At 43.0% G+C, this 23267-nt stretch overlaps 1 protein-coding gene and 1 non-coding gene across 3 annotated transcripts in view; both read left to right on the top strand.

The window, feature by feature from the left end:
- The window catches only part of LOC109902521 (C3 and PZP-like alpha-2-macroglobulin domain-containing protein 8), a 49726-nt gene that overhangs the window by 16853 nt on the left and 9606 nt on the right, over nucleotides 1-23267 (top strand). For both annotated transcript variants that reach the window (XM_020498938.2, XM_031786112.1), the window contains exons 22-36: nucleotides 3146-3285; nucleotides 3412-3463; nucleotides 3818-4116; nucleotides 5260-5485; nucleotides 5789-5965; nucleotides 7573-7654; nucleotides 13731-13887; nucleotides 14023-14097; nucleotides 15441-15606; nucleotides 15762-15848; nucleotides 15960-16096; nucleotides 16359-16514; nucleotides 17135-17197; nucleotides 20326-20579; nucleotides 20698-20785. In XM_020498938.2, the coding sequence (XP_020354527.2) occupies nucleotides 3146-3285; nucleotides 3412-3463; nucleotides 3818-4116; nucleotides 5260-5485; nucleotides 5789-5965; nucleotides 7573-7654; nucleotides 13731-13887; nucleotides 14023-14097; nucleotides 15441-15606; nucleotides 15762-15848; nucleotides 15960-16096; nucleotides 16359-16514; nucleotides 17135-17197; nucleotides 20326-20579; nucleotides 20698-20785 (2159 nt within the window). The remainder of the gene's footprint in view (nucleotides 1-3145; nucleotides 3286-3411; nucleotides 3464-3817; nucleotides 4117-5259; nucleotides 5486-5788; nucleotides 5966-7572; nucleotides 7655-13730; nucleotides 13888-14022; nucleotides 14098-15440; nucleotides 15607-15761; nucleotides 15849-15959; nucleotides 16097-16358; nucleotides 16515-17134; nucleotides 17198-20325; nucleotides 20580-20697; nucleotides 20786-23267) is intronic.
- LOC116353193 (U7 small nuclear RNA) lies at nucleotides 21595-21648 on the top strand. The gene has a single exon (XR_004202561.1). It is a non-coding gene; the product is annotated as a U7 small nuclear RNA (small nuclear RNA).

Raw genomic sequence — 23267 nt, 5'->3', positions numbered from 1 at the left:
TGTGCATATATTATGACGACATTGCGAAGTACTGCACCAAACATCTTAGTTAGATGTAAAATTGCGCGACTAAGATTTCCTCTGCAAAAACTTCAAAATGAATCACAGTTCTCTTGAGTTATCTTAGATTAATTGTGACTATTTTGAGGAAATGTATACTGGCTACTAAATGTCGACCGATTTATCGGAATGGCCGATTAATTAGTGCCGATTTCAAGTTTTCATAACAATCGGAAATTGGTATATATATATATTTTTTTTACACCTTAACTAGGCAAGCCAGTTAAGAACACATTTTTATTTTCAATGACAGCCTAGGAACGGTGGGTTAACTGCCTTGTTCAGGGGCAGAACGACAGATTTTTACCTTGTCAGCTCGGGGATTCAGTCTTGCAACCTTACAGTTAACTAGTCCAACGCTCTAACCACCTGCCTTACATTGTACTCCACGAGGAGCCTGCCTGTTACGCGAATGCAGTAAGAAGCCAAGGTAAGTAGCTAGCTAGCATTAAACTTATCTTATAAAAAACAATCAATATGTCACACCCTGACCATAGAGATCCTTATTATTTTGTATGTTTGGTTAGGTCAGGGTGTGACTCGGGTGGGAAAGTTATCTTTTTCTTTGTTTTGGCCAAGTGTGGTTCCCAATCAGAGGCAGCTGTCTATCATTGTCTCTGATAGGGATCATATATAAGTTGTCATTTTCTGTTTGGGTTTTGTGGGATCTTGTTTTCTGTTTAGTGTCTGTATCTGACAGAACTGTGCGCTTTCGTTTTCACTTTGGTTATTTTGTTTGAGTGTTTTTTTTAAATAAATCATGGACACTTTCCACGCTGCGCTTTGGTCCACTCCTTTTGATGAGAGCCGTTACACAATCAATCAATCAATCATAATCACTAGTTAACTACACATGGTTGATGATATTACTAGTTTATCTAGCGTGTCCTGCGTTGCATATAATCGATGCGGTGCACATTCGCAAAAAAGGACTGTCGTAGCACCAAAGTGTCCCTAATCATAAACATCAATGCCTTTCTTAAAATCAATAAACAAGTATATATTTTTAAACATGCATATTTATTTAATATTGCCTGCTAACATGAATTTCTTTTAACTAGGGAAATGGTGTCACTTCTCTTGTAGCAGAGTCAGAATATATGCAGCAGTTTGGGCCTCCTGGCTTATTGCGAACTGTTTGAAGACTATTTCTTCCTAACAAAGACAGCCAACTTCGCCAAACCGGGGATGATTTAACAAAAACGCATTTGCGAAAAAAGCACAATCGTTGCATGACTGTACCTAACCATAAACATCAATGCCTTTCTTAAAATCAATACACAGAAGTATATATTTTTAAACCTGCATATTTAGCTAAAAGAAATCCAAGTTAGCAGGCAATATTAACCAGGTGAAATTGTGTCACTTCTCTTGCGTTCATTGCACGCAGAGTCAGGGTTTATGCAACAGTTTGGGCCACCTGGCTCGTTGCGAACTAATTGGCCAGGATTTTACGTAATTATGACATAACATTGAAGGTTGTGCAATGTAGCAGGAATATTTAGACTTATGGTTGCCACCCGTTAGATAAAATACGGAACAGTTCCGTATTTCACTGAAAGAATAAACGTTTTGTTTTCGAGATTATAGTTTCCATATTAATGACCTAAGGCTCGTATTTCTGTGTGTTATTATGTTATAATTAAGTCTATGATTTGATAGAGCAGTCTGACTGAGCGATGGTAGGCACCAGCAGGCTCGTAAGCATTCATTCAAACAGCACTTTCGTTCGTTTTGCCAGCAGCTCTTCGCAATGCTTCAAGCATTGAGCTGTTTATGACTTCAAGCCTATCAACTCCCGTGATTAGGCTGGTGTAACCGATGTGAAATGGCTAGCTAGTTAGCGGGGTGCGCGCTAATAGCGTTTCAAATGTCACTCGCTCTGAGACTTGGAGCAGTTGTTCCTCTACTCTGCATGGGTAACACTGCTTCGTCGATCTGTTCCTGGTTCGAGCCCAGGTAGGAGCGAGGAGAGGGACGGAAGCTATACTGTTACACTGGCAATACTAAAGTGTCTATAAGAACATCCAATTATCAAAGGTATATGAAATACAAATGGTATAGAGAGAAATAGTCCTATAATTCCTATAATAATTACACCAGCTTTCATATGTTCACATGTTCTGAGCAAGGAACTTAAACGTTAGCTTTCTTACATGGCACATATTGCACTTTTACCTTCTTCTCCAACACTTTGTTTTTGCATTATTCAAACCAAATTGAACTTGTTTCATTATTTATTTGAGGCTAAATAGATTTTATTGATGTGTTATATTAAGTTAAAATAAGCGTTCATTCAGTATTGTTGTAATTGTCATTATTACAAATACATTTGAAAAATCAGCCGATTAATCGGTATCGGCTTTTTTTGGTCCTCCAATAATCGGTATCGGCGTTGAAAAATCATAATCGGTCGACCTCTACTGGCTACGGCCTCTCAAATTGGACAATGAGTACTATTGCCGCTTTTTTCTCGCAAAGGTCTTTTAAGGGAGTGTGTGAGCACACTCGTTCGGTTCGCCTAGCCGCCAGCCTGAACTGAAGCATGCTGACGCCTTTATGTGATCTGGTCATCCAGCGATACAAACAGTCCCATCAAAGTTACAAAGCAGGCCACCAGCAGGGGAGCAGCCGGGGCCTTGCACTGACACTCAGTGGCATGTTGATGAGTTTTCAGGTCACTGGTGGTCAATGGGCCCCCCACGGCTCTCTCGCTCCCCTGACCCCTAGTCTTTCCCTTTCACTACACACATACAAAGAGAACACATTGGCACACAGCCACGTCTCCAATGTGCTCCTCTGCAAAGGGAACTACATGTTCTTTGACAACCATGATTTATGTTGTTGTGCAATGTGGGATTGTGTTGTTGATAGATGTATTACAAAGCAATTTCATTAACATAACTATGTTTTCTTCAAATAGCATTCTTCACACTATAGTCTTTTGGCTGCTTGTTCGGTTTATTTTATAAAGTACATTTGTACTTAAAATGTATGCAATAAAAGTCCTGCTTAGTGGGAACTTACAGGCAAAAAAAATAAAGTATGGTGAGGTGAAGTATGTCTCTGTTTTTTCCTGCCATAGCACGGGCCATTGCCTATAGTGAGCCGGGCTGCTGCTTAGATGGACTCCAGTCAACTAAAACAGGCAAAAACATAGATGACCCGGAGGACCGGAGGACCCCCATTGGCCTTGACTATGTCCGAAGGAGTGTCCTGGTGGAGGTATGAGAAATGGGGGAGAGACTGCTTGGGGAGAGAGCTGAGATGGGGAGCAGATGCTTGCTGTACCATGTACTGTCATTAGTAGAGAGTGATGTCAGCTCTAACATGTTGTTTCTCCCCCTACAGCCAGAGGGCCTGCCCAGACAGTACACCTACAGTGTCTTCTTCTGCCCCAACGGTCAGTATACAGTTATATTCGCGACTATTGCATCTTGCCTATGCCGCTCGGCCATCGCTCATCCGTATATGTTTATGTACATATTCTTATTCCATCCCTTTACATTTGTGTGTATAAGGTAGTTGTTGTGGAATTGTTAAATTACTGGTTAGATATTACTCCACTGTCGAAACTAAAAGCACTATGTGTAAGTGACCAATACAATTTGATTTGATATATGTTGTACTATAGTACAACACGGGTATAAGAGCAAATACATTTGAAGTGTTACCCAATACCTTTCTGCCTCTACAGTCTGGTTTATTTTCTGCACTGGGCCACAATTTAATGTGAATCTGACATTTCTATTCTCAGAGCGAATCCACATCTCCACACCCAACAAGTATGAGTACCAGTACGTGAAGAAGCCGGCCAAGATGACTCACTTTGAGGTGGCAGTGAAGACCCACAACGATGCCCATTTTGCCCTCTCACCCAGCCCCCATGACTGTGCTGAGATGCTGGAGATTGTACTGGGGGGCAGACAGAACACCCGCTCCTGGATCTCCCTGGGCAAGATGGGTGAACCAGTGGTCAGCTCCCCCACCCCGGGCATCCTCTCCTGGGATGAGTTCCGCAGCTTCTGGGTCAGCTGGAAGGGTGGCGTCGTGCAGGTGAGAGGAGGGGGGTGGTCAAGCCTAGTTCTCTTGGTTATTGTAGCATCTATTCTAGAAATTAGTTCTGGGATTTGTGTCCTCATATGAATCCTATAAAGATCTACTGTGGCATCTCCAACAAGCCCCAGTCAGACAATCAGACAGACAGTCAGTCAGTCACTCAGACAGTCACTCAGTCACTCAGTCAGTCAGCAAGTCAGGGCTTGAGGTAGAGTATAGTAGTGAGTTGGGGTAGTAGGAGAGGGAGTGAGGGGGAGTGAGAGGGAGTGTTCGACTGGACAGGCACAGGGGCTGTGTAGTCAAGAGGACTGGCGCCACTTTTAATGACATGCCTGTGAGGTCACGCTTAACGGGCTGGACACTCTGTGATCTGTGGCGTCCGCAGGCAGCGGCCTGGCACACGGGCCTGAAAACTGCATTAGCCGCGTACCATTCACCAAAGGGAGCAATTAAAACCTTGCACTAGAACCCAGTATGGCCCAATAAGATTCATTTATTTTTTCTAGTGACTGATTGCATTTCATGTTCAGCTCTGCATGGTCTTTGGTTTAATGTGATTACAAAATGCCTAGAAATACCCAGGGTGCCATCTGTTCATTTGGAAATACGGATTGAGTGGATGTAGGAAAAAGGTGATGCAGGCTGCTGTTGCCAACTCTTGGAAATTGACTTTATGTGTGCCTAGGATTTGAAATGCAAAAGCAACCCAAATGGCTTTTTAAGTAGAATCTTATTGGCTTCCAGTATTTTACTATTGACCTTAAGCCACAGGGGCTTCCTCTATACAGCATTAGCAAACACTTATTTCTATCATGTTATTAGATATTCATTTAATCAGGGTGAAATTCAGAACCACATTTATATCGTGTCAGGCTTTCATTTGAACCTGGCAAAAACCAAGTCACTACACGTTGTTGTAACAACCATAGAATTTGAATTACAACATCCTGGTTTATCTCTCTGAGTTTGACCAGTACTCGAGGTAGAAGTTGCACTTAAGAACAGATTTAGAATCAGATACCTTACCCTGCTAATCATTAGGTCAATGAAAGACACCTGACCCTGCATCAGTGGTTAGGGACAACTTCACTCTTTCTCTCCAGTCAAAAACCTAAAATCTCTCAAATCGATCTCTGATAGGTCGGACATGGTTTGCAGCCATCCAATGAGTCGGTGATCCTACAGTGGTCTGGCCCCCTCCCTGGCCAGGTGCGTCACATAGGTTTCTCCACGGGCTGGGGCTCGGTGGGTGAGTTTAAGATCTGGAGGAAGGAGGACACTGATGAGAACCACAACGAGGCCTTCACCCTGGGCGTCCCTCACAACGTGGTGCCTGGCTCTGAGACCGCCACTGCCTCCATGATAGGTGAGGAGGGACACCATTTATTTCTCATCCTTCTTAAAGACCTATCATTTCCGTTATCTGAATGTCTGCTTCTCCTCCTCCTATTCACTTTGACATACCTTGTCCATGTGGTTAATTAGAGTTGGAATTAATCATTTCTCTCTGAATGACGTTTGATGAAGCAGTTGTAGCCTACCATTTGTAATACTGTTGACCCTGCAGCTGTGTTGAGGAAGAGATGTTATCTTAATGAAACTAACTTTATGTGAGGCAGTGTAGCAGTGTTGCTGAACAGTTTGTATATTGTGTTTTGTGATGTGCCAGGAGACGTGATGGGCCCCACCCTCAACAACCTGGACAAGCTGCTGCGCCTGCCCTTCGGCTGTGGAGAGCAGAACATGATCCACTTCGCCCCCAATGTTTTTGTCCTCAAGTACCTGCAGAAGACCAGGCAGCTCAGCCCTGAGGTGGAGGCTGAGGCCACAGACTACTTGCTGCAAGGTAGCCACCGGAGAGATCAAGTAGTTCAAGGGCTTTGAGACCTAGAGCCAAATGCTACCTTGAGAACCTTGAGATATTGCCGTTGGGTGATGTCAGTTACCCCTGTGAAGATCATCTTATAAAGTCAATGCATTTACTGTCCACTTAGTTCTAAAACAGTGTTTCTCTGATATTCACCAAGGGCCCAGATTCACAAAACCTTTTTAAGAAGACATTTCTTCTTAGCTGCCATTTTTTCCTTAATTAACTATAGACTTAAGAAGAAAGTTAAGAAAAGTTGCTATTCCTCGAAAGGAAATGTTATTGCGCTATTTCTTATGTTTGTTCTCATTAAGCAAAAAGTTGAGAAGAAATTTGATTCTTGAAAATAAAGTTCCTGGAAATGTTGTTAATTCCAAGATAGCTAAACCCTTGTCTTAAACTCAGGGTAGTGAGAAAAAAGCGAATGAAAGCATGTTTTGTTCATTCAGACTTGAAAGTTTCAGTGTTGATTATTTTAAACCCAAGAACATGTTTCAGAACAGTAATCTCAGTAAGAAATACACTAACATGATTTAAAAAAATGTATTATTCTTTTTTTAAATTATTAACACAACAAATAAAATAAAAAACAGAAATATACAAACTAGAGTACATAAACCTAACAGACAGGGGTATTACATATCAAGATTCATTTTCAATTTGTTAAGTACTTTTATGGTGCATATTGCTTTTTTGTTTTTACATTTACTGATAATTTCAAAATAATATTTCAATTCTATCTTAAATAATGTGAAAAGGGGTTTGTTTTCTGCCCACTTCATTTTATGGACAAATAATCTTCCATTGAAAGACAAACAAACTAACAATGAAAGTTAAATCAGGGTTCATATCATTTGGTTCAAAATAAAACATAATATCAGAGTCTTTCAAATTATCATTAATAGTTGTTTCTTTTAAAATAAAATCTTCTAACTCACACCAAAATCTTCTGACATAAGAACAGTCCCAAAATAAATGGTCAAGAGTCTCTGGGTCACAATCACAAAATACACATTTGTTATCAATAGCTATTTTAAATCTGTGTATAATAAAGGTATTTACAGGGTAGATTCTATGAATGAGTTTGTATGATACTTCTTTCACCTTATTAGATATACAATATTTACCAGACAACAACGAAACTTTGTTCCAGTTCACTTGGGCTGCATTCCAGTACATTTTAGCAGAGGGAATAGTAACATATTGACATAGTTTCCTTATATACATGTTATTACATTTATAGTTTAAAATGTCAATTCCTTCTAGTTGTATTGAGGCTACTACGCTAACATGATTGCTATTGCTAGATAGCTAGCTAAAATGGTTGCTTAGCAACAAACAATTTGTAAGAAGACAATTTGTAAGAAGATATTTGAGAAGTTCTTAAGAAAATCATTACATCTTAAGATATTGTTGAGGAATTGTACTTACAGACTATTTTATGAAGTTCTTATCTTATTTTTTCTTAAGAATCGTATGTTTTTGCGTAAGTGTTTTATAAATCTGGGCACTGGTTTGGATAGCAGTATTAATGAAAAAGTACTTTAGCATCAACCCACTAATTCCTTCTCCCTGTACTATCCCAGGGTACCAGAGACAGCTGACCTATAAGCGCCAGGATGGATCCTACAGTGCCTTTGGAGAGAGGGACTCCTCTGGAAGCATGTGGTAAGTCATCTACTCTTCACTTAGGTTAACATCCCTCAGTAAGTCATCTACTCTTCACTTATGTTAACATCCCTCAGTTAGTCATCTACTCTTCACTTAGGTTAACATCATTCAGTAAGTCATCTACTCTTCCCTTAGGTTTACATCCCTCAGAAAGTCCTCTAGTCTTCCCTTAGGTTTACATCCCTCATTAAGTCCTCTAGTCTTCCCTTAGATTTACATCCCTCAGAAAGTCCTTTAGTCTTCCCTTAGGTTTACATCCCTCAGAAAGTCCTTTAGTCTTCCCTTAGGTTTACATCCCTCAGAAAGTCCTTTAGTCTTCCCTTAGGTTTACATCCCTCAGAAAGTCCTTTAGTCTTCCCTTAGGTTTACATCCCTCAGAAAGTCCTCTAGTCTTCCCTTAGGTTAACATCCCTCAGTATGTCCTCTAGTCTTCCCTTAGGTTTACATCCCTCAGTAAGTCCTTTACTTTTCAATTCGGTTAACATCCCTCAGTAAGTCCTCTAGTCTTCCCTTAGGTTTACATCCCTCAGTAAGTCCTATAGTCTTCCCTTAGGTTTACATCCCTCAGTAAGTCCTCTAGTCTTCCCTTAGGTTTACATCCCTCAGAAAGTCCTATAGTCTTCCCTTAGGTTTACATCCCTCAGTAAGTCCTATAGTCTTCCCTTAGGTTTACATCCCTCAGTAAGTCATTTACTTTTCAATTAGGTTAACATCCCTCAGTAAGTCCTCTAGTCTTCCCTTAGGTTTACATCCCTCAGTAAGTCCTTTACTTTTCACTTAGGTTTACATCCCTCAGTAAGTCCTTTACTTTTCACTTAGGTTTACATCCCTCAGTAAGTCCTTTACTTTTAACTTAAGTTTACATCCCTCAGTAAGTCCTTTACTCTTTCCTTAGGTTTACATCCCTCAGTAAGTTCTTTACTTTTCACTTAGGTTTACATCCCTCAGTAAGTCCTCTACTCTTTCCTTAGGTTTACATCCCTCAGTAAGTCCTTTACTTTTCACTTAGGTTTAAATCCCTCAGTAAGTCCTTTACTTTTCACTTAGGTTTACATTCCTCAGTAAGTCCTTTACTTTTCACTTACGTTTACATCCCTCAGTAAGTCCTTTACTTTTAACTTAGGTTTACATCCCTCAGTAAGTCCTTTACTTTTCACTTAGGTTTACATCCCTCAGTAAGTCCTTTACTCTTTCCTTAGGTTTACATCCCTCAGTAAGTTCTTTACTTTTCACTTAGGTTTACATCCCTCAGTAAGTCCTCTACTCTTTCCTTAGGTTTACATCCCTCAGTAAGTCCTTTACTTTTCACTTAGGTTTACATCCCTCAGTAAGTCCTTTACTTTTCACTTAGGTTTACATCTCTCAGTAAGTCCTTTACTTTTCACTTAGGTTTACATCCCTCAGTAAGTCCTTTACTTTTCACTTAGGTTTACATCCCTCAGTAAGTCCTTTACTCTTTCCTTAGGTTTACATCCCTCAGTAAGTTCTTTACTTTTCACTTAGGTTTACATCCCTCAGTAAGTCCTCTACTCTTTCCTTAGGTTTACATCCCTCAGTAAGTCCTTTACTTTTCACTTAGGTTTACATCCCTCAGTAAGTCCTTTACTTTTCACTTAGGTTTACATCTCTCAGTAAGTCCTTTACTTTTCACTTAGGTTTACATCCCTCAGTAAGTCCTTTACTTTTCACTTAGGTTTACATCCCTCAGTAAGTACTCTACTCTTTCCTTAGGTTTACATCCCTCAGTAAGTCCTCTACTCTTTCCTTAGGTTTACATCCCTCAGTAAGTCCTTTACTCTTTCCTTAGGTTTACATCCCTCAGTAAGTTCTCTACTCTTTCCTTAGGTTTACATCCCTCAGTAAGTTCTCTACTCTTTCCTTAGGTTTACATCCCTCAGTAAGTCCTTTACTCTTTCCTTAGGTTTACATCCCTCAGTAAGTCCTTTACTTTTCACTTAGTTTTACATCCTGCACGTCAGTTCACTCCCAATGGTACATAGTTTAATACTGCATACCGCTCCTCCACTTACCCTGACCTGAAGTGGATTATTGGCAGAAACAATGGGAGCTCTTATCAGTAACATTGTATACGCATGTTCAACATTCATACCCTCATATTCCTGTGTTTAAATCGGTCTGAGTTATGCTTGCTGAGTGTTTATTTAATGTTTACACATCCCTGGAGGCAGGCAGGCGGCCACGACCATGTCATAATATTTGGAATAGTGAATACGGCGCGAATGAGAGGCTCCAATGTTCTGCTTGCATATTCGGGCCACTTGCATACCTTCAGGGTGATTTACTAGTTGATGTGGGTATTATGATATTTAATAGAGCTCAGACTGTGAAACAGTAGGTTAAATAAACCCAGGAGAATCATACACAAACTTCTAATTGGTTCCCAAGGCAGCCGTGGGGCTCCAGTAAGCTATTTGCTGTTAAAGAGGGTTAATGCATATGGAACAGAATGGCCCCTGGTTGTTTTGGCCCAGGGGCGAAGTAGCACCTCTGTATGTAGGCTAAACTGACTACCCCCCCCCCCCCCCCCCTCCCAACCTCCTCCTCAGACCCCCACTACCACTGGAGACACAGGAGCTTGCTATGCTCTAGGCCACTTAACGAAAAAAGCTTTTTGACTTTCGACATGCCCTAGAACCTGGAACTAGGCCATGTCTTGTCCAAAACAATTGAATCACTGCTCTGGTGTAATTGGTAATATCATTCAACTTTTCCATGAAAACCCTTGAAACCTCCATATGCGGGAAGAGGATATTAAGAAGATATGAAGTGTAACGGTCATAATAGTGTAAGCGTCGGTTTTGGAGCCACGGGCCACATGGCAGGACACAGATGTTGAACCTTATGTAAACCTGTAGCAACAAACTCTTTATGAATCCATCAGCTTGGTGTTTATATGTCAGAACAACCCACCTTTTGTTTGGCCTCCAGAGTTAGTCATTCGTACAGGTCATTTATGGGCAGGTAAACAGCGTTCTTAATGCAGTGTTAATGTATTCCAGTTGTAAAATTGTATCTAAGCGGAAATTGCAGGGCCTAATGAAAAGATTGTACATAATGACACAGGCAGTAATGTCTCCATAAGCTAATGCTGGGTCTGGCTGATGCCAAGGCCCTTAGCCCTACTTTACTCTACTTTTCTCTACTCTGCTCTACTCTACTCTGGTCTACTCTGCTCTACTCTGGTCTACTCTGCTCTACTCTACTCTGGTCTACTCTACTCTACTCTTCTCTACACTGCTCTACTCTACTCTGGTCTACTCTGCTCTACACTGCTCTACTCTACTCTGGTCTACTCTGCTCTACTCTGCTGTACTTTGCTCTGCTCTACTCTGGTCTACTCTACTCTGCTCTTCTCTACACTGCTCTACTCTACTCTGGTCTACTCTGCTCTACACTGCTCTACTCTACTCTGGTCTACTCTGCTCTACTCTGCTGTACTTTGCTCTGCTCTACTCTGGTCTACTCTACTCTGCTCTACTCTGTTCTACTCTGGTCTACTCTACTCTGCTCTACTCTGGTCTACTCTGCTCTACTCTACTCTGCTCTACTATACTCTACTCTGGTCTCTGTGTCTGTCCCTGTGGGTTGAACAGGACCTCGGGGCACAGAGCTGAGGATAAGGAGGGGCTGGTTCTCATCACTAACCCCTGCTTGCCTCTCAGGCAGATGCAGATACCACTGGTGTGTGTGTGTGTGTGTGTTTAGGGGGGTGGTGTTGGGATATATCAACATATCTTTGCGGGATTGGAGGTGGGGGTGTTGTGGTGGGGCCTGGAGCGGACGTGGCAGCCCCTCTTCCGGCATCGCTTGCATACCTGTCTCCGTCTGGATCCAATGAGAGCCACATGCTGCTGTAATCTGCAGAACCCCCACCATCACCACCCTCCACCGCCTCAAACCCCGTAGCCTACTTAATACCCTGGCCTGGGGTAAATATGCAGCCCAATGGAGGGCTCCACAGCTCCACACTGTGGGTCTGTTATTGGTAGTCACTCTAGATATCTGCGTTGCCTCCCACAATTTTCAAATGCTCCTAGGGTCTGGTTTTCAAGACTATGTTAGTGGTGCCTGATTAGATACACACAGGACGTGTTGAGGCTGGCAAGGCATTTCCCTGTGAATGAGATTGATCTGGCAGTGAGGCTAGAGTGGATTGGATAGCAGAGATGGAGAGAACTGATCTACAGTGTTGTTCAACTATCTATTTCCACTCCAATGCCAAACATTGGGTGATTACAGCAGGAATTTTGTGTTTTTATCAAGCCAGATCTTAGATAACTGGGTGCTGAATTGATAGATGTTTACATGTTGAAATGGAGAATGGTTGTTATTGTTCTGTGCTTGGATGTGGTAACCCTTTCTCTCCCCTCTCACACACACTGCCATGGAAGCCCTGGTGTGTGTGTATCCATGTGGTTTAACCACAAACAGAGCACTCTGTCATTCATTCAAACTAAAACTGTCTGCAGTAAGAACTGTGTGAGAACCAGGGTAAATCTGCTGCCTTTGAAGACTTTAAGGAACTTGAACTATCATTTTGAATTTGAGAAACTATCATTTTGACTATCTTTACTTTGAAGATTAAACATATTCTGTGTTGTACTTCTATAGAAAACCCCAGTCTATTTGGACTTCATATGACCCACATTTTACAACTGCTACTCAAACAATAAATATGTTTATATAACCTGCATCAAAATAACCAGTAGCCAGGGAATTTATCATGTTGTGGAGTTGTTAACATGGGCCGTATTTGTCAGTAAGTCTCGGTCGTTCCTGTAGGCAGTTATAAAAACCTTGGTTTCAACTTGCATTGACGTTGCAGGATCCAGCTCCAGTGTGCTGTTCTGAATGACCTCTGTGTGCTATCCAGAAAAACATGTCAACAACTGCAATACAAGGGGAGTGGAAGCCCGGAGGGAGGGACTTCAGCGGGCCAGAGTGGAGGAAGCAGCTCTGTCTCTGTCGTTTCCTCACACACTAAATCATCTATACGCTACCCAGCACCTCTCCCTGGGGCCTAGCAGTTAAAGCCGGTGACACAATATTACTTAACATTATAAAAATTCCTGCCGGCTTAAGACTCCATCCCTGCTGGCTCTCTGGGGAGACATAACTTCCAGGGCCCAGCAAGGGAAGATTTAGTACCGTGGTTTATGGGAGAGCGTTTTTTCTTACTCTCTTGGTTTGTTCCTTCAGTTACAGCCCAAATGCATGTTTGGGGGAAAAACACACATGGTTTATTTATTTATTTCACCTTTTTATGGTAAGCAGCTTGCCTCATCACTTGGTTGCTCTGGGGAGGATGCTGTAATGGAATGCCAGTCTGTAATTGAAGAGCATTGGCCGTTGTGTGCAGGGGTTACTGAAGGGCAGTTGTTTATGTATGAACGTGTGTTTATTAGCCTAGCCAGGTCCCTCAGTCATCACCATTGGCCTCTCTGTGGGTCTTGAGTTCTTCTCTGTGATTCCCGCTGGGATTCCAGTTCAGAAACTACAGGTCACACACTGTTACTGGAGATTAGGAATGCCAACCCTGGCGATGGCTGTTTGTATAAGTTCAGAATGCTTACGGGATAGTCCGGCATGCAGAAACATACTTGATTTTGTTTTGTGAAATTCCTTGTTCTTGAGACGGAACAGCTGCTGTATCCTGTGGTGACAATATGCGCTTTTCCCACTCCTCCTCCATCTTCCCCTCTTTCATCTTCCTCTGCTCTCCCTCCAACCCCCTCTCTGTCAGTTAGTCTGTTTTTGCCTGACAGGATTTTGATGTAGTTTGATCTTCTCAGCATGACGTGCTGTGTAGTTTGGCATGTATCAGCTGCCATCTCACTCATCCCTGTTGCTGTTGAGAGATTTAAAAGGTGTGACTGGTTGGGGAAAATTTCACCCCATTCAAATGGTTTATGTGAACTCCGATGTGAAGTTTGCTAAGTATTTTTGAAGGATATGTCAGCACATGCTTGAAAGAGACCCAATCCCTCTCTCGCTCTCTCTCTCTCTCTCTCTCGCTGTCTCTGTCTCTTCCCTCTTCCTCTCTCCTCTCCAGGCTGACAGCGTTTGTGTTGAAATCCTTTGCTCAGTCTCGTGGGTTCATCTTCATTGACCCAGAGGAGCTGCAAGCTGCCAAGGCCTGGCTCATCAACCACCAGAGAGAGGAGGGCTCCTTCCCCGCCATGGGACGCATCCTCAACAAAGACTTGCAGGTGTGTGTGTGTGTGTGTGTGTGTGTGTGTGTGTGCCTGCGTGCGTGCGTGTGTGCCTGCCTGCCTGCCTGCCCACGTGCGTGCGTGTGCATGTTTTCATAAGCACCATTAACCAGTGTTATTCTCCATCTAAAGGGAGGAATCCATGGAAAAATCTCGTTGACAGCATACGTGGTTGCAGCCCTCCTGGAGACAGGAATAACTTCAGAGGTAAGAGGATCAGTGGGGGGACCATGACCTCTCCCATTAAACACCTTCACCCCCCAAACAGTATTATTTAGCACAGTATTCCTCAAGGGGCGAATCTTAACCTAACATTCATATATTTGTGTAAATTGGACTTTCAATTAAACTTTCAGGCTCAGACCTAATACCAGACTTTTGTAAATGCAGCTCTCTCTCTCACCCAGAGAGTGCGTGCGTGCGTGCGTGTGCCGGTACATTCCCATCAGTTGGAAATGTGGATGTCCTGGCACAGAGCCCATTCATTTTTGTTATGCTCCAGTGGCTGTAATTTAATATCTAATCCCTGGCTGACTGCATCAAGAGATTTATGAGGAGGACATGCAGAGACAAGGATGCCTGTGAAAGGTAGTACACCCCAGCCACATTCCTGTCACCTCGCCATGCTCTTACCCTGGTGCTGAACCCTTGACCACGTGCTCACCGACCTGTTGAACTCTCTCCAGTGTGCATTGAGGCAACCCATAGGACACACTGGCAGTTGAACATTTGATCACCGTCATGGTCGCTCTAGTAAAAAGAGATCTTTGGCTATTGAAAGGTAGCAGTGTCCTTATTTTAGGGCCAAGTGTGGAATGCTCTTTATCTGCCAAAGTCATTGTTTCAGAAGAATGTTGCTGTTTATGTGTACAGTGACCGAGTCCATGTAATGTTAATGCTGTGTCCTACATTGAGAGTGTTGCCAATACCAATGTTAAAACCCAGATTGTTATTGTGTCAGCTCTCTGTTCATTCAGGCACAGCTCTTCGCAAAGTATTCACAAGGTAGTTCTTCCCTCTAGTTCCCCTTCCATCCGTTTCCCTCCTCCTTCACCAAACCTCCCTCCTCTTCCAGTCTTCCTATCCTTCCCTATCAATCCTGAAGGGCTCTCCAGAGAATCAGGCCTCTTTAACTGATACCAACTGAAGAGGGATACTTTACATCAAAGCAAAACTCCTTCTTCCTTCCAAATTCAGTTAATGAAAAGGTAACTGGGCATATTAAAGTGAGTGGCTGTTGAGGTCTCTCATTTGAGCACATCTGGAAAAGCTCCTGCCTTTAATTGCAAAGTCAATGTTTATTTGCCTTTTGATAAGCAGCACATCTGAGTTGGGGAGTATGAGTTGGAACAGGACTGATCTTGAACACTCAGCAAAGATCAAATATGCCGGACTTAAGTGAAAGATGAATACGGAGGGATGGGGGGAGTTGTGAAGAGAGGTGTATCCATCACTCATACGAAGGTTTGGTCTCTGTGCACACATGTGCGACATGTGTTAGTGCACCTGTGTTTATGTCTATTTAAATAAATATGTGTACTCTTCCCCAGGAGGAGAAGACTGCTGTGGCCAAGGCAAAGGGTTTCCTGGAGAGTAACACATACACAGCTGATGACCCGTACACCACAGCCCTGTCTGCCTACGCCCTGGCCCTGTTACGAAGCCCCTACGCCACCCTCGCCCTTCGACGCCTCAACCACATGGCCATCACACAAGGTACTCAGCTGTTAGGAAGTTTGGTTGCCTACCAATTCATATGAAACACTAAGCTGACATGACTAACCCACTGTTCTCCCTCCCTCATACTGTTTCGTACACTTTCGTCTCTCTCCATGTCCTTCTTTCTCTTACTTCTCTCCTCTTTCAATCAGACGGCTTTACCCACTGGAGTCTGACTGGTAGCACGGTGACAGATGAGGCCACCTTCATGGGCTTTAGTGACGGTCTTTCTCAGTCAGGTAGACACATTGTCCTCTATGATGGATGATTCTGATGTTCTCAGATCGGGACTTTTAGTGTTAGTGTGGCTGTCTAGTGTTTGTACGCTAATAGTCTCCTCCGTGTCCCAGTGGTGTCAGCGGAGGTGGAGATGACAGCATACGGTCTGCTGACCTACACCCTGCTGGGTGACGTGGCCTCCGCCCTGCCTGTGGTCAAGTGGCTCTCCCAGCAGAGGAACGCCCTCGGGGGCTTCTCCTCCACACAGGTACACCTCACAAACCCTGGAGAACCAGAGCCTCTCAGTCTCTTAGTCTAAAGTATTTCTCCCAGATGCATCTCTCCCATATGTATTGTGTTTTTTAAGCGGCCAAATGTGGTTTTATTTGACCAGGTTTTACCAGGTTAGCCTGATAATCTCTTTTAAAAGAGAGAACTGTCCTACCAACGTCTATTTGAAACAACTGGTAATTGATCATCTGGTGTCCAAAGCCTCCTTCTAATAACTGTCTGTCCATCCACTCTCCTAGGACACGTGTGTAGCTCTTCAGGCGTTGTCTGAGTATGCCATCCTGTCGTACGTGGGAGGAGTTAACCTGACCATCTCTCTGGCCTCTACCAACCTGGACTTCCAGGAGAGCTTTGAACTGCACCGCGACAACCAAAAGATGCTGCAGAGCGCCTCGGTAAGGAGTAGTGCCACGTTGCCACTAGACTCTAATGTAAGGTCAGTTATGGTTTTTCCTTTAATAGTTCAAGTTAGGATTGGAGGAAGGTAATCTGATCCTAGATCTGTTTCTAAGGGCATCTTCTTTCTGAGGTAAACGCTCTTTCTCAGGTAGTGAAGAGACTCCTACTGGACCAAGATACACACTACACACAGAAACTCAAGTTACACAATTGTCTGTTTTCAATGATGAAAGGTACCTTAAATAACATCCACAAAGTCAATTCACTTGAAGATGACAATGAGACTCTATCTAAGAGCAATGGAATATGTTTCCCAGTGAATGAACCAGTGAGTGTTTTCAGGCTGTTCGTCTACATTTCCTTCTCATTCCCAAGCACCTGCCAATCAGTCACATTGAGGGAGTAGCTCAGGTGAAGGCTTGAACTTTTGTTCCCTCTGCCGGGCATGTAATTCTCTGCTGTAATTAGCTCTGTCAGTTTAATTGGGGGTAATTTAGCTGTGCTGGTTAGTGGCCAGGCTATTTGACTGCTACTGCTTGGGTCTACAGCATTAATTCACTTGATAAGTGTCTCTCTCTCTCTCAACCCCATTTTTTTCTCCTCTCGCCCTGTCTAGATCCCCAGTATTCCCACAGGGCTGTTTGTCAGTGCTAAAGGCGAGGGCTGCTGTCTAATGCAGGTATGTTACTACTGATCTCCTCTTCTTTCATTCTATCCTTCAGTCACACTGAGAATCCTCCAGAGGGGAAAAGCCAGTTTATTCCCATGACTCATTGCTCTAATGCCCAAATTCCTGACTGTAAATTGGAATGATCTGGTAAAACTTAGGCAATTGTTCAGCGGGGACTGTTCGTTCCTCAATAACACTGACCCCCTGGATAGGATGCTGTTTTTGCTGTACCTTGTCACTAAAAACAAAAAGCTCTTTGAGGCCAGGGTGCATAAACAACTTCTTGGGGGGCCAGTTTCTCCTCTCTTCTTCTCTCCTCTCCTCTGCTGGATGTTTAGAAGAGTGTGTCAACCTTATCCCTCTTCACATGACAGGTGATCATTACGCTGGTCTCAAATGGGCTCTGTGATCCTCCAGATAACACTTAACAGTTTTTGGATCCTTTGAAAAGGGACATAAAGCTTATGTGTATTACTACTGTTGAAATGCTGCATTTATATATATGTATATATCAATCAATCAAATGTATTTTATAAAGCAATTTGTCACCAAGTGCTATAGAAACCCAGCCTAAAACCAAACTTCCTTTGGAGGAAGGAAGGTCATTTTAAAGGCAGGAACCTAAGGCAGGAACCTAAGAAGAACCCTAGATAGGAACCAGGCTGTGAGGGGTGGCCAGTCCTCTTCTGGCTGTGCCAGGTGGAGATTATAAGAGTACAAGGCCATTAAGGCCAGATCATTCTTCAAATGCTCATAGATGACCAGCAGGGTCAAATAATTATCACAGTGGTTATAGAGGGTGCAGCAGTTCAACACTTCAGGAGTGAATATCAGTTGGTTTTCATAGCCGAGCATACAGTGCATTCAGAAAGTATTCAGACCCCTTGACTTTTTCCACATTTTGTTACGTTACAGCCTTATTCTAAAATGGGTTGTCTATTTTCCCCTCATCGATCTACACAAAATACCCCATAATGCCGAAGCAAAAACAGGTTTTTAGACATTTTTGCATATTAATAAAAAATGTAAAACTGAAATATCACATTTACCGGATTCAGACACTTTACTCAGTACTTTGTTGAAACACCTTTGGCAGTGATTATAGACTCCAGTCTTCTTGGGTATGATGCTACAAGCTTGGCACACCTGTATTTGGGTAGTTTCTCCCATTCTTCTCTGCAGATCCTCTAAAGCTCTGTCAGGATGGATGGAGAGAGTCGCTGCACAGCTATTTTCGGGTCTCCAGAGGTGTTTGATCGGGTTCATGTCTGGGCTCTGGCTGGGCAGCTAAAGGACATTCAGAGACTTGTCCCGAAGCCACTCCTGCATTGTCTTGGCTGTGTGCTTTGGGTCGTTGTCCTGTTGAAAGGTGAACCTTTGCCCCATTCTGAGATCCTGAACACCCTGGAGCAGGTTTTCATCAAGGATCTCTCTGTACTTTGCTCCGTTCATCTTTCCCTAGATTCTGACTAGTCTCCCATTCCCTGCCACTGAAAAACATCCCCACAGCATGATGCTGCCTCCACCATGCTTCACCATAAGGATGGTGGCAGGTTTCCTCCAGACATGACGCTTGGCATTCAGGCCAATGAGTTCAATCTTGGTTTCATCAGACCAGAGAATCTTGTTTCTCATGGTCTGAGAGTCTTTAGGTGCCTTTTGGCAAACTCCAAGCGGGCTGTCATGTGCCTTTTACTGAGGAGTGGCTTCCGTAAACCATAAAAACCTGATTGGTAGAGTGCTGCAGAGATGGTTGTCCTTCTGGAAGGTTCTCCCTTCTGCAAAGAGGAACTCTGAAGCTCTGTCAAAGTGACCATCGAGTTCTTGGTCACCTCCCTGACCAGACCAAGGCCCTTCTCCCCTGATTGCTCAGTTTGGCCGGGCAGCCAGCTCTAGTAACAGTCTTGGTGGTTGTAAACTTATTCCATTTAAGAATGATGGAGGCCACTGTGTTCTTGTTGACCTTCAATGCTGCAGACATTTTTTGGTGCCCTTCCCCAGATCTGTTCCTTGACACAATCCTGTCTCGGAGCTCTACAGACAATTCATTCGACCTCATGGCTTAGTGTTTGCCCTGACATGCACTGTCAACTCTGGGACCTTATATAGACAGGTGTGTACCATTCCAAGTCATATCCTATCAATTGAATTTACCACAGGTGGACTCCAATCAAGTTGTAGAAACATCTCAAGGATGATCAATGGAAACAGGATGCGCCTGAGCTCAATTTCCAGTTTTATAGCAAAGGTTCTGTATACTTATATAAATTAGTTTGTTTTCACTTTGTCATTATGGGGGTATTGTGTGCAGACTGAAAAAACATATATTTTATCCATTTTAGAATAAGGCTGTAACGTAACAAAATGTGGAAAGGGGAAGGGGTCTGAATACTTTCCAAAGGCACTGTATACACTGAGTGTATAAAACATTAGGAACACCTTCCTAATATTGCGTTGCACCCCTTTTGACTTCAGAACAGGCTCAATTTATCCGGAGTGGACTAAAAGTTGTCGAAAGCATTCCACAGGGATGCTGACCCATGTTGACTCCAATGCTTCCAACAGTTATGTTAAATTAACCTGATGTCCTTTGGGTGGTGGACCATTCTTGATACACACAGGAAACTGTTGAGCGTGAAAGGTGACATCAATAAGGGATCATAACGTTCACCTGGATTCAACTCATCAGTGTATATCATGGAAATAGCAGGTGTTCTTAATGTTTTGTACACTCAGTGTATATAGGAGCCATGGCTGAAGAAGGCCACTATTGCTGCCTATCTCTGCCCCCCTCCACTCCTCCATACATCCCTCCATCTATTCACACACCTCCTAATTTCCTGCTTTCACACCTCTATCCCTCGCTCAACACATCCCTCTCTCCAGATCAGCATGATGAGAGGGAGCCTGTATGCGTGTGTGTGTGTGTGTGTGTGTGTGTGTGTGTGTGTGTGTGTGTGTGTGTGTGTGTGTGTGTGTGTGTGTGTGTGTGTGTGTGTGTGTGTGTGTGTGTGTGTGTGTGTGTGTGTGTGCCTGCGTGCGTTAGCTTCCATATTCAATGGGTTTTCTCTGCACACAAGTTGTCTCTGCACTATCTATTACACCCACAATCTGGAATACATTCTGTCTCTCCTCAGATTGATGTATCCTACAACGTGCCTGACCCCTTGGTCAAGCCAGCCTTCCAGCTCAAGGTGGACCTGAAAGAACCCAGGCAGGAGCGGCACCCGCCAGCACCACCCTCCCCCCGCCACCCTAGTCCTCGCTCCCGTTCCCGTGCCGACAACCGCTCAGAGCTGAGCCGCAAACGCCGGGCGGCTACCGATGATGAAGACCCCGCAGCTCACCAAGACAACCTGGACTACCGCATCACCCTGGAAGCCTGCGCCAGGTAGGGCAGAGATAGTCGGCTCAGTGCAGCAGCCTTTAGCCTAGCTAGCATTTTGGCTGGTAGTTGGCCTAGTTCTGCTAGCATTTACCTTAGCATCTAACTCTGTTTCTCTCTTCAGGTGGCTCCACTCAGGTTCTTCCAACATGGCTGTCTTGGAGGTCCCTCTGCTCTCAGGTTTCCGTTCCGATGTGGAAAGCTTGGAGAGGGTAGGACATAAACATACATACATACATACATACATACATACATACATACATACATACATACGTACCTACATACATACGTACGTACGTACGGACGTACGTACGTACGTACGTACGGACGTACGTACGGACGGACGGACGGACGGACGGACGGACGGACGGACGGACGGACGGACGGACGGACGGACAGACAGACAGACAGACAGACAGACAGACAGACAGACAGACAGACAGACAGACAGACAGACAGACAGACCATTTCAGATGAGGTGGCGTGGTATTGATCAGGTGAAGTAGGCAAGAATTTCCTTTCTTTTTCAGCTTCCTAATTCTCACTTGAAACATAGTATTTGTGTTTAATAGGCTAAATTAGACCTTTACTCCAGAGTGATCAGTTCTTGCAACTTGTAGTCTATGATATTTCAGATTTAGATATGATCATTTACCACGAAGTAGTTTGGATGTAGTGAAGTAGTTTTTCAAAGAAACATATTTTTTTTCTTAAGGATAGCTTTAGTGTAGCTTAACTTCTTCCACACACACACACACACACACACACACACACACACACACACACACACAATGTAAACTCCATTACATCCCATTACTGACAACAACAAAAAACACTGTAGTAACTACTTTTTTTAAACTATAGTAAATACTACAGTATTTATTTGTATGTACCCTGCCCATTCCCCTCCTCAATTTGTGCCACCTGTAAGTGAGAAACCTACATGCCAAGTATAGACCATATAGTATATTGTGTTCCCTGTGGTTATAGAAACTCCAGTCCTGTCTACCTACAGGTTATGGAACATTTGATCTTTTACTATTTCTCCAGTAGGTTTCCTCAAGGAGAAGCCCTCCACTTCTATGTCAAAGATAATCAAACCAAAACACTTTAGTAAATACTACAGTATACTACAGTCCGCACAAACACTACAGTAATTACTATACTATAGTCAACTATTTTATTACAGTATTTATACTATAATAAACTGTAGATAATACAGTATACTAGAGGTCGACCGATTATGATTTTTTTCAATACCGATTATTGGAGGACCAAAAAAAGCCAATGCCGATTATCGGACGATTTTTAAAATGTATTTCTAATAATGACAATTACAACAATACTGAATTAACACTTATTTTAACTTAATACAATACAATCAATAAAATCAATTTAGCCTCAAATAAATAATGAAACATGTTCAATTTGGTTTAAATAATGCAAAAACAAAGCTGGTGGTTCCTTTTAACATGAGTCTTCAATATTCCCAGGTAAGAAGTTTTAGGTTATAGGAATTATAGGACTATTTCTCTCTATACCATTTGTATTTCATATACCTTTGACTATTGGATGTTCTTATAGACACTTTAGTATTGCCAGTGTAACAGTATAGCTTCCGTCCCTCTCCTCGCTCCTTCCTGGGCTCGAACCAGGAACACATCTACAACAGCCACCCTCAAAGCAGCGTTACCCATGCAGAGCAAGGGAAAAAAGTACTCCAAGTCTCAGAGCGAGTGATGTTTGAAACACTATTAGCGCGCACCCCGCTAATTAGCTAGCCATTTCACATGGGTTACACCATCCTAATCTCGGGAGTTGATAGGCTTGAAGTCATAAACAGCTCAATGCTTGACGCACAACGAAGAGCTGCTGGCAAAACGCACTAAAGTGCTGTTTGAATGAATGCTTACGAGCCTGCTGGTGCCTACCACCACTCAGTCAGACTGCTCTATCAAATCATAGACTTAGTTATAACATAATAACACACAGAAATACGAGCCTTAGGTCATTAATATGGTCGAATCCGGAAACTATCATCTCGAAAACAAAACGTTTAATTTTTCTGTGAAATACGGAACTGTTCCGTATTTTATCTAAGGGGTGGCATCCATCAGTCTAAATATTCCTGTTACATTGCACAACCTTCAATGTTATGTTATGTTATGTAAAATTCTAGCAAATTTGGCGGCCCAAACTGTTGCATATACACTGACTCTGCGTGCAATGAACGCAAGAGAAGTGACACAATTTCACCTGGTTAATATTGCCTGCTAACCTGGATTTCTTTTAGCTAAATATGCAGGTTTAAAAATATATACTTCTGTGTATTGATTTTAAGAAAGGCATTGATGTTCATGGTTAAGTACACATTGGAGCAACGATACGCACCGCATTGATTATATGCAACGCAGGACACGCTAGATAAACTAGTAATATCATCAACAATGTGTAGTTAACTAGAGATTATGATTGATTGATTGTTTTTTATAAGATCAGTTTAATGCTAGCTAGCAACTTACCTTGGCTTCTACTGCAATCGCGTAACAGGCAGGCTCCTCGTGGAGTGCAATGAGAGGCAGGTTGTTAGAGCGTTGGACTAGTTAACTGTAAGGTTGCAAGATTGAATCCCCCGAGCCGACAAGGTGAAAATCAGTCGTTCTGCCCCTGAACGAGGCAGTTAACCCACCATTC

This window comes from Oncorhynchus kisutch, linkage group LG13 (genome assembly GCF_002021735.2).
Source record: "Oncorhynchus kisutch isolate 150728-3 linkage group LG13, Okis_V2, whole genome shotgun sequence".
NCBI lineage: Eukaryota > Metazoa > Chordata > Actinopteri > Salmoniformes > Salmonidae > Oncorhynchus > Oncorhynchus kisutch.
The sequence above is the reverse complement of the archived record's forward strand: the minus strand, read 5'-3'. Positions and strand labels throughout refer to the sequence as shown.